This window comes from Rhea americana, unplaced genomic scaffold (assembly GCF_003343005.1).
Source record: "Rhea americana isolate MKP2758 unplaced genomic scaffold, rheAme1 scaffold_22, whole genome shotgun sequence".
NCBI classification, from domain to species: domain Eukaryota; kingdom Metazoa; phylum Chordata; class Aves; order Rheiformes; family Rheidae; genus Rhea; species Rhea americana.
Window position 1 is genome coordinate 5,673,196 of NW_028186329.1, and position 12,061 is coordinate 5,685,256.

The following is a 12,061-nucleotide window of genomic DNA, read 5'->3' on the forward strand; positions in this document are numbered from 1 at the left end:
TTAACTCGAAAAGTTGCATATCTTGCTTTTTGACATAACAGTCCTAGAGCCGCACTGGTGGTCTAATGCTCGTTGTTTCAGGGATTCTGTAAATCCAGAGCAAAACTTTTTTCTTTTTTTGTTTTTGATTCTGCCCCAGAGAACAGACTGCTTTCTTGAGAACTTTATGAGTACTTCCAAGAACATGGTTGATGCATATTGTCCCGTGTGAAAGAAGTGACTGTGGATTACATAAACTGATGTGCATGGTCTGCCAAAGAGCAAATACCTTCCCTCATTCCTGCTGTCATGTGTCTACAGAGCTTTCATTGGCTGGTGGCTCTAGAGGCTGGGTTTTGGCTCACTTAGGCCACAGAAACATGCTGTGTCTGCATGAATATTTCTAAAAAAAAATACATTACAAAATATTTGGGAGGAGAAGTTAAATATATTTTGTGTTTGGTTATGCATGAGTTATTGGAATTCAAATGTGTTTGTAGCTTGTAGCTTTTAATAGCWATTTTTTTAAAAAATACACTGAAACTCCTTGTGAAAAGGCATACCTGTTGCGCATTGTAAGTGCCAGACTATTTGGATGTGCGTCTCTTCTGAGATGTATTCGACTGGAAGATGCTTTGTGTTCATCCCTCCATTTAAAAAATGATGTAAAATAAGRAGCTATTTTTCTTTAAAAATAGATTAGAGAACAACTTGTAGTAATTTCACTCAGATGTCATATGGAATGAAGTGTTCATGTGCTCAAATAAAAAAAGGTACTGTTAAGAGTTTAGTTTAAGTCCTAGCCCAAAACTTTTCCGTCCCTTTCTCTTTTTCTCTCTACGCAGGTGCCAGTAACTGCAGCCCCGTAYGGTTCCCCTTCCCTACCTAGAGCAGAAGCACCGCTAGGCGTGCTGCTTTCTTGAGCTTGGCCATACCAGGAGGCATGGCAGAGCTGAGGCCTTTATCGACAGGCACCTGCCTCTAGAGCTGCATTAGTGAGCAGTAGAAGGTGTTTGGACAACATACGGTCATTTTGACGTTGTCTCTGAGAAATTAGAAGATATGATAGAAATCTGAGATACAGTAGAGTCCTTCCTTGAGAAGGATGCAACAGGCTCTTTGGAGTCTTATCCRCGCTAGATGAAATCAAGAAAATTTTAGCTTTTGTGAGGAGGATCTTTTCTGGTGAGGATTTTTTGTTGTTGCTGATGTTCTAACATTTCCTATTCTATAGGTTGAACTTCTAAATATGAAATTTTAACAGTGATAGTCAGACATATCTGAATAAATACTTTTAAATTTTTCTAAATTGTAAGTAACCGGGGTCATAAGTGGATCGTGAGTCCTTGTCTCTCCAAACTGAGCTTTGTGGGGAAGCCAATGTCTAGCCCTAAGGTTGCCTCTGATGGAATTTCATGGCCAAAGCTTCTGGAGATTTTTCTGATTGTACCATTTGTTTACAGATCATTAGAATTCTGCTTCTTTTATTGTGGAGAGAGAAAGAAACCAAAAATATCGTTGTCAGGTTTCCCTTAATACTATGTATTTTGAAATGTATTTTGGAAGGAGCAGAGGACTGGAAGCTGACAGTGAAAATGAATGTAGCAAGTAGGAAACCACTTTTTGTTTTTGTTTTCAACAAAAACAAATTCTGATACATAAAACAATCTGAAAAACAAGTATTTATTTGTGTAAGTAAATGTTTAGTTTGGGGGTCTTCCCATACATATTAAATGTTTCATAAYGAAAATGCTCTCAATGCAGTATGTAATATTTTTTAATGGAAAAGTACTGGTGCTGTTTTACTGATACAAAAATAAAGTGAAGGCAAAAGCTGAGTCTCTTCAAATCTTTTGCTCAATCTAGCTCTAAGAATAATATTAAGGTATGGCTAGTTAGGAATGTCTTGTCTTCTGTTTAGACCTCAGACACATTTTTAGACTGTTGGTTGTTTTTCATCTGATGTTTATGGAAGCAGTTTGATTTTCAAATGAAATGTGGATTYGCTTGAACTGAGATTTGTGTTAGCAGGGGACTGCACTCCATTTTCAAGATGGTTTTTGTTGAGCTAATTTCCAAAATTTAAGTCAGTGTAACAAATGTATGTGGAAACTAATCAAGGAAAATAAGCTTCATAATGTTTTCCCTCTTTCTAACAGGTTGTGAAGATGAGAAAAGATGTGAAGAAGGCCAAGGTCCTGACTATTCGCAGGCTAACCAGACACATTGGGAAATTAAAGCTGAAAAAGTCAGTTTTAATATTGATATTCTTGTTTGTTTTTATAAATGAGACGGTATGTTAATTGTCTTCTAAAAATAATAAAGAAATGGGAGAGACTGACTGCTTTTCCAGTGAAGAACAAATTTGTATGTATGCATATTACATTGAAATCCAAAGTATGAAATAGGTGAAGAATTTTCAAAGCTCTAACCTGCCTCCTTATAAAATTGTTGTATTGTTGTAAATGTGATTAAAAACAACAGTTCTGCATAAACCTAAAATATGTTTAAGAACAAAGAATTATTTTGGAATAGACTTGGTCTTCTCCCTGTGTTTTAGGTACTATGATRCATAAATTCTGTCTTACTTTTATGGTATTTCAGATGCAATAARATTGCTAACAAAAAAGGAGTTTTGTAAAGCAAAAGTCGATAACATTTTTTTCCCCAAGTATTTAATGTCTTGGGAGTTAATCCCAGTCACTTACACAATCTTTTTATAGCACTTTAAAAACGTCCAACTTGATCTTTTATGTCATTATGCTGTTGAAAGTAAGTCATGCAAATTTTTCCTCAGTTTAGTAGTCTGCAAGGTTCTGTGGCAAAAAAACATTCTTTAGTTTGCATAGATACAATTTGTTTTTCTTTTCTTTCCCAGTGTTTTTTAAATCAAGACTTTTATAGACTGTTTTTAAAGCTAACTGATGCAAGGTGATTTGTGGTGCTTTTCACTGGAGACAACAGAAAAATCTTGTTACTGTGTTCAAAGTGTAAAGGAGTATACTTACCTCCCACGATTTTAGTGAATTGTGAGAAATAAGAAGCAAGTCCAATTGTCTTCTGTATTTAAAAATTACAGATCTAAAAATTTAACAGTATTTGAGATTAGTGTCTTGTGTGTATCATACAGGATTTTTAGGTTTTTTTTAATGAAATAACATCTGTCTTGCTTTTCTTAATCGTCACTATTTTTTCTCTGTTCAGAATAGAATAAGCATAAGATTATATTCAGCTCTTAAAAYGTTACGTGTAACAACAAGGCAATTTGTTGATACTGTTGTGATTTTTTTTTATATATTTTTGCTATTTAGTACCACCGCATGGGAAGTTTAAATCAACAAAAAAAAAACTTTTTAATAAAGGTAGACTTCCTTTACAGGGGTTCAGAAGACTTGATATCAAAGAACCAAAAAAGAGCAGAGAGGCTGATAGAAGAAATCCGTGCCATGAAGGTAATATCATATATAGATAACTAAATGATAAATGTAGTTTATTTTAGAAACAAAAAGTTTTGTCTGTTTTCTGGGACTGTATTTTTGAAACTTATGTGAACTCTTCCCAAGGTCATCTTGGCTGTAATAGAGCTGGAAAATTATGAATATTTGCATATTTACACATTCATTTGCTGCACCTGTCAAGGTGTTAGGATAATCTGTATCTTAAGCTTGCCAGACTAAACTTTCATTTGGTTGGAAATGCTTGATGCTTCAAATTTTTACTGTAACAGTGAAAGTGCAGAAATGAAGATGCTCGTGTTGCTCAGGAATGTGGGTGGCTTTTTAGGTGTCTGACAAAATAGTATCTTTATTGATAATTCTCTAAATTTGTGTGATGCTACTAGTATCCTACTTTTACCTTTAAAATTCTTTCGCKCTTGTGACTTAAGCTGCAAGAGACTGGTCATGCTTATTGAATTGGACTTTTTAAATGTTTAAATTTACTGTTAATTCACACAGTTTTCACATCTATATTATTACATACCAGCCAATGCTTCGGAGATGGTTTTTAACTTCATAACATTTTGTACTAATCAGCTCGGTTTTAACAGATCCTTCTTAAAATTATGCATGTTGAAATGAAGTGCGAAGTCTAGTCTTAAGGTTTGAGCACAAGATTGCTGTATAAGCAGAGAAAATTGTTTGAGTGTTAAATGACTTGTTTTCTTCGTTGGAGACTTTAGCGGTTAAATCACCTTTAGCTATATTTTTTCTTTCATGATCATCATACAGATCTTAGTCTTCAAGTAAGCTGGCAATTGGAAAGGCTTTATTGGCCAGTAAGAACTGCTTTTTAACAGATTTGTAAGGTGGTATGGCAGTGTCATGGGATTTGTTTGTTTGGTTGGTTTATTTGGGATTTGTTTGTTTGGGGGTGCTCTTTTTTTTTTCTTTTTCCCCCTCTTTTGCTTTGTTGAGACACTTGTTTTGTAAGTATTTTGCAAATGTACTTAAACAAAATAAGCTATTGGCAAAAGAAAAGGGGCAGTACTGTGTCATAACACAAAACAGCGATCAAGCTACRTGATAGTCAAGTAGAGGCAGTCTGCCTTTTTGGCTGGCTATTGGTATTAAACTTTGTCCTTTAAATGTTCCTCTGTCATTCTGTTACGCCACTTAAAGTGCCTGTTGGAATATAAGGCTAAATGATGAGAACTCTAGAAATGTCATTGCAATTGTAAAAGTGTATGTTGAGTGACAGTCTCTGTTGCGGCTATTAACAAAATAGCACTAAATTCAAAAGCCTATGTTAGATGGGACTTCTGTGGGAGAACTGAGAGGATTTTGCTGTAAGATCTGTGCTGCCAGAACGTCTTCCAGAACTGTTCATGTCATCCATGCGGTATTCTTAGTTCCCAGGTTGGTTCATACTGATGTTCCAAAGTCTGCGCGCGCTTAGGACTGCATGACCCGTATGGGTTTTTTTCTGAGTTGGTGTAGGCCTTCTGTTAGCATGGATGCAGGGGGAAAAGTAGACTAATGTAGTTTAACAGTTATAGTCTGTTTACCTCACCTAATATTAGGTATTTTAAAATGTCAGTTTAGAAGTCTTAGTGCCTTTTGATTATCTGTAATTAACGGGGAGAAGTCTTTCCAGAGAGAAATGCAGATGTTCAGTGAGCTGAATCACCTTCATGGAGTGCCTATTTTCATGAACTGGAGTCTAGAGTAAGAGGACACCTAAACTGAGGTTTTGAAAGGTAGGAGGCTGATTCTGGTATTAACAGTGTGACAGACTGCATTGGCAGAAAATCTTTTACGGTGACGTTGTCATTTGGTCAGGTGGAGAATGAGCTWTGCAGAAAAAAAGAAAAGCATCAGTTGCCAGTAGGGACTCATGGATGCTRCATAAATTTAACAAGTGTGGGACTTGTGTTAACTCTGAGAGTCACGGTTGAAGGAGGATAGGTTTGTAATCTGGAAAGCTAGAGGCAAACTCAAATTTTGCTTTGAAATATAGAAAGGGAGGAGTATTAAAAGTGAGCAACTGAGAGCAAAAGCTGCCTTTTCAGGCAAATAGTTATTTAAATTATCTCAGTTGCCTGTGAAACCATTCCATAAGTGGTCTTTATTGTGAAAATATGYCTTTAATATATTAATAATCATATTTTATAGCAAAAATGTTGGGGATTTTGTTTTTTTTGTTATGTCTTTCAAAATGAACAAATAGGCACTTTACCAGCCCTATAGTGTTCGTTTCTTATTCAAAAGAAAAATTTATGTTCTTTTTCTCTAAGGAATCATTGCCTGAAAGGCACTAGTTGTTTACATATTTTTTTTTCACCACATGTTTTCTAGACTAACAGAGCTTTTTAGAGTTGGCATGCAAATGTTCCTCATTTAGTATGGAGGAGTAACAAACAGAAGAGCTTTCACACAAATCACTGAAACTCTTTGATGTGGTGGGAGGTTTTATACTGGTGAAAGTCTCACACCCATAGCATTTCTCTTAAGTTATTGATCAGAGGAATTCATAAAAAATGTTCGACATAATGTGATTGGATTTTTTTTGGAAATTCTAGGAAAGAATGGACAGGATAGGACTTGTCAATGAGGTATGTTAAGTGATCTGCAAAGGTGCAACTTAAAGCAAACTTGTATTTTCTGGATTATTCCAGCAGTTCCAATGTGTACCCTAGATACTTTTCAGTGSAGATGCAAATTCTTTTCTGATGGATTGCATGTGTGTGCCTGTCCAAAATATAGGAATCAATCATTTTCCATAGAACTTACAGAAATAGTCCATCAACTTCTCCTTACATGCTTTATGTAATGAAAAATGTCTGCCTTTTTTGTTGCTGATTTTTTTCATCATTGTTTTTTATTTATGTGAATATTTTTTTCACAAAGCTGTTAGAATATTTGAAGATCTATTCTCTTTATCCAAATACTTAAGGCAATTGAAGATGCTTACTTAGAATAAAAATTAAAACATTATAGATGYTATTAATTCTGACATGCTTATAATGGCCTGTCTACTCTGTCAAATGCATCTAGTATTCTTAGCAAGATGATGATGCTGGCAATTTGTTTTTGTTGATATGAAAAAACAGAGAGAGGAGCAGGTGAAGAATATAGTCTTTGGCAAATTCCTGTATGCGTAACCTCTAATAATACTTTTCAACTTGGAAGTTTTCAGTACAACTGTTAACATGCAGTGATACAAAATGAAAAGGAAAGTTCTACTTAAGTTACAATTCCTTTATAGAAAACAGGAACCAGTTGCCCCAGTTGCCAAATTATATCCTTCAAGATCAAGAGTGATGAAAGGTTGAGCAGGCTCTTTGTGTTAGTAGTTATGGAAAAGGATTGCATGAACTTGGGAAGGGCAAGTGCTTGAGATGAGCAGATAAATTTATTTGTGGATGTGGGATAATAAGTGTTGGGCTGCTTATTACAGTCATGTGCTGTAACTTAATAGTAAAAACAAGGTTCTGAGCTATTTATTTGACACTGCCCAGCAGAGCCTCTCTGCTTGGCTTTAGGCAAAATATTACATATAAACTTTTCTCGGTATTATACTTGACTTGGAGAAGATTGCTCCATTTCAGTTCCCATATGTGGGGAAAGGACGTGTAAACTTACATTAAAAAAAAAAAGAGAGACACTAGAGGTAGAATAGCATACACTAATAAAGTRTGGAAATCACTGAAGTCAAGAATGTTCCGAGGAAAAGTGAACCTAACTCTGTTTTCTTTTATTCTCTATTCCTTTATCATCCTTTAAAGATGTGTAGTTTTACATTGTGAACAGCCTGATAATTGATTGAATCAGACTCCAGATCACTGAGTGATTTGCTTACTTTCAGTGTTAAGTGAATGCAGGCTGGAGGAATGATTCTTAATGTTTTGTAGCTCCTAGCAATGTGGAATCTATGACTCACGTGTATGCAGTGTTTACAATAGTATGCACCTGAAACTGTGCAGATGCTCTCCTAAATCTTTTCCGTTTTCCTCGGCTGCTTTACTTTGTGTTTCTTCCTACGTTTCCCTTTGTCAATTTACTTTTCCTTTAAGACCATCCTCATAGCTTTCTCCGCCTGCTGAAGCATAAAGCTGCAAATCTCAGTCTTGGTGTGCTTTTCCCCATGCAAAATCAGGATATATTAACCACTGACTTTGGTCCTTTCGCTGTCACTAGGCTTGAGGAGTATAGCAAGCTGTAAATCTAGAGAAGTTGAAAAGAAAAAAACCCACAATGATACTTACTCTGGCCAACATGGCTTGTAGTCAAAAAGTGAGGGTTATGCCAGAATCTGGGAGCACAGGGTTTTTTTGTTTGTTTGTTTGTTTTTGTTTTTAGTTGAACAAAGCTGCAAAAGGCTGTTATAGATTGATAAGTCTTTGAAAATCCTGGAGAAAGAATAGTACAGTTTTTCCAAGTTTTCCTCAGAGTTGGCAAAGACAGCACACTACTTTGTAAATAGGAATTTTTCTTCCACCAGTCGAGATCAGACCCAGACCATCTTTCCCCTACCACATCTTTGAAAAAAGCCTTTTAGGAACTGCTAGCTCAGACAAGTGCCTTTTTGGAAGAGCTTTCTACTGATACCCTTGGAAGACACAAGAGGAGGGTTCCGTTTCACAAGGGATTTGTCTCAAGCTTAGGGAAGAACGACTGGAATTCTGTGATTTTTGAGAGTTTTCTGTTGTAGGTTTTGGGGTTCGGGGGGGGGATGAAGAGTTGAGGTGGAGTTGCTTGCCTTTAAGAATTATATTTCCACATTCAGCTGCCATTAAACTAATAAACCTTTTGAACTAGTTTGCTTATGTCTATATGGGGGAATTTGTTTCTTGGTCAACACAAAGCATCTTCAATTTACCTGCTGCTACTTCTTGGAACTTCTATCTTTCATCCTAACTGTAACAAAAACAAAAACAAAAAAAAACTTTGTTTGCCTGATGGATGTTGTTAGTGATTGCCTCCAACTCGGTAGGACTTTTCAGAGCTACTACTCTTTAAAAATAAGACAAAAGTGAATTTTCAGTAGCAAGTTCTTCTCATAATTACATATACTTCCATGATGTTATTCTTTAAATACAATTTTGAAATTAAGTAAAAGTAAATACAAAAGTAATGATAATTCAAATTTTACCTGTGAGCAGAGCTGACTGTTTTGCCTTTTGAATATTGTAGGGTTATCTATTACAACAGTTCTGAATTTTTCTGTGGTAGGATCTTTTCCATCTCTTCTCTACTTCTGCTTCATTGACTGTTATTTCTAGCTTGGACCACTACTAATTCTCATATAGTATGAGGAGAAAATGCTTGCTATCATTTGATAATAGTGGTTTTATCACTTAAGTCTTGGGGATACTTTTTTCCTATCTTGAAGTGGATCCTAAACAGATGCTTCTAACAGTTTCACTGTCAATATTGTCAATAACTGTTTCATACAAGTGGGATGTTAAATGCTCATTTTTCTGGTTAAATAGTGTCATGGAAATTGTGCCATTTGGTTTGGAATGACATTTAATTTCTGATTTCTTGTGTGCTTTTGTTGTTATTGCTGGAGATCTAAAAAGTTGATAATAAGCAAATACAGCTAATAGTGTCTTGAGCACAACGGTCGGAAATAAACATTGTGGGAAATGAGAGCAGTTAAAAATTCCAGCTACGTGGATGCAGGAACTGGGTTAATTGTTTGCAGGAGTTCTGAAAGCTGTTGGAATAGAGCACTGTTTTCTGAGTTCCTCTGGGTTCATTTTGCCAAAACTGTATAAAATACTTATTTGACAATTCATGAAAGATGAGAAAAAAGAACAGGGTGATCCTCCTAGACTTTATGCTGTGATTCTACTTCTCTGAAATAGACAACGGTGTACACTTGCGGGAATTTTATTTATCAAATGTGATACTGTCAAAATGGATTAATTACCCACTGTAGAGAGCTTCTTGCCCTATTTAGGAAGCTGCAGTACTTAAAAATTGTTTACACAGAAGTAACTGATTATCTAGCAAATTACTAGCAGTGGCTAACTTACCTTGAATTGTTTAAGCTTCTCTGCTAAATTAGATCTTTAATACAATTTAGCATAGTTTTACTTTGATTAGAGATTTAAAACTAGTTTTTATATATATATATATATATATATATATATATATACACACACACACACACACACACACACACACACACACACACCATAAGATGAAAATGATGGCATTAAAGCATATGTTATACCAATATTCCAATATTGTTTGGAGAGTGTCTGCTAGTGAGATATGAAGAAAGGATATTTGCAATGCTTAAAATGAAAATCTCTTATTTGTTTGGGTTGAATAACATTTAGTTACAAGCATTGTTAAATGACTTGCAAAGATGCATACTCTACCTTTTAAAGTTACTGATGGGAACAGATATGTCAAGACAAGACAATGTTTTTCCTTTAATACACTTAACATATTCTTCAATAAATATCCTGTTTTAATGAGTTTATTACAGGAGGAGAGAGGAGAAGAATGTTTTACTCTAAATTATTTTCTCCTTAATTTTATATATCTTAACAAGATATGAACAGAGATGGAGTTAAGTATGTATGAACTCTAAAACCATCAGGCTTATAAAAGCCAAATTGTTTCATAAGGGCAGAGTTTTAGTCTTGTGGGTGATTTTTACAATCTTTAGCCTTGGAACAAAAATTATCCAATTACATGAAAGTAATGGTGATTTAAGTGAGAAAGGCCTTTTTGTTCAGGACTGAATAACTGAGGCTTTTAGGGTAGGTCAGCCTAAGGAGTGTGTAAATCTTGCTTGTAGTATCATCTTTTTGACATGGAATTTTTATATTCTTAAGTACCAGACTTCTTGAAAAGCCTTATCATTTCCTAATAACAGTAGTGGTTTACAGAAGTGGTTTCTTTTTTGGTTGGTGCTTTCATCTTCTGTAGCCTAGGTTTCAGTTAACATCTCACCATAAATATTTGTCTTAAGAGCAGACTGATGTACCTTTTCGCTGTGTTGCTTTTTCTTTTACCTCCAAGCATGTGTTTCCAACAAAAATGTGTCTAATATTCTCTTTCATGTTAGACAACATGCTTTCATACTAACATTGTGAAATCTTAACCTTTAAAGGCTTTTAGAAAGAGTAATAGGAAACTCTTAAACTGTAGTGTATAATCAGTTTAAGAAAGATCTTTGCTACTTCTCAAGGAAAGACATGGCGGTTGCATTTTTGTCAGCGGTATGGGCCAAATGCCACTGCCAGACCACTGCAGGGATGGAGAAAGTAAGACGAATTGAAGTCCCTCAGCCCTGCTGCAATGGAGGGATGTGTGTCTTTGAAGATGAGGTGCTACCAGCAGTCTGGGAGGTGCAGCCTGGAGCCTCCTACGTCTGTCAGGCGATTCTCGGTGCTGAAGCATTGCTGAGCAATGGAGAGCTTTGTCCACATTCGCTTGCTATCCATCAGAAGCTGTGTACCTAGCAGATTTTGATGGTTTTCTGTTTTTGTCCAGCAACTCCAAGTGTTAGCAGTCCTAGTCAGGCAATAACTACCCTCAGTACTGCTGGTCAGATGTGTGTGTATACATCTAAAAATTTGGACGTAACCATAACAGACTTCCACAAGTCTGATGCTTTGGGTAAGTGTCTTATGTGCCACTCTGCAGTGATGCAGGAGACTGAGTGCTTTGAGTGATGGATAGATCCATATATGCATTAGTCATCTATTGTATGTGTAGTAAGAATATATTGTCTGGGGCAATACTGTACCTGCACATTTGACCAGTGGAGCTTAATGGTGCTTTAATAAATAAATGTACAAACTTCCTATTCCATTCCAGTTTATACTGTCGAATTGATATTACTCGAAAATAGTCTATTTCAGAGAAGATTTRAACAAATGGCCTTTAGTACTTTTTCCATGCAAAAATAGCAAGGATATTTGTATGACAACCAGTGCCTCATGACTACAGCTGGGGAGGAAAGTATCATCTATTTCTGTRTTTGCTTGGTTACAGAATTGTGTCTTATCGCGTTCCTCACATGAATATTAAAACATCTTGGACATTGAATTAGGGAAAAAATTGTTTGCTTTAACTTTGAAGGTCAGATTCTTTTCCACTTTTGCTCTGGGCTTTGTCTGGCTTCTGTCTCCTCTTTTGTTGCATGATGCCAAGGAAAGGGAATAAACTTGTTCTCTTAACAGATGTTTGTCTTTATTGTTGCCTCTGTACCCCTTTCTCTGAGAACACAAGCAAAACACAGTAAATGTGGAACATCCTGATAGCCTGCATGGGGTTGTATATGCTCAATGTTTTCTTCCTTGTGGAATTCCCCGGAATTCCTTTTTTGCARTATTTTTGGAGGAAGTCATTCCTTAGTAATTCATGAGCATTTTGTATCAGAAGTAACAAATTTTTTGATAGAATTATTTCTTGAAAGAACTCCTTTCCTTCCTCTTCTGAAATTAAAAATGAATTGTTTTRCGATTGAAATAGTGAGCACAGTGTTACACTTCCAAAAGAGATAACAGAGTCTGAACAAAAAGAAAATACTTCTGGTGCAAATGATGGTATGTGTAATTGCTTTCAAGTCACGCAATAAGGTTGTTGCTTTGTAATGGAATTTGCTTAAGAAAAAT

General features: G+C 35.6%; 1 protein-coding gene across 1 annotated transcript in view; it reads left to right on the forward strand.

Moving 5' to 3' along the window:
• Positions 1-12,061, forward strand: part of SRFBP1 (serum response factor binding protein 1) — a 71,901-nt gene that overhangs the window by 25,251 nt on the left and 34,589 nt on the right. Inside the window, exons 2-3 of the mRNA XM_085305406.1 lie at positions 2,139-2,227; positions 3,359-3,431. Of these exons, the coding sequence (XP_085161532.1) occupies positions 2,139-2,227; positions 3,359-3,431 (162 nt within the window). The remainder of the gene's footprint in view (positions 1-2,138; positions 2,228-3,358; positions 3,432-12,061) is intronic.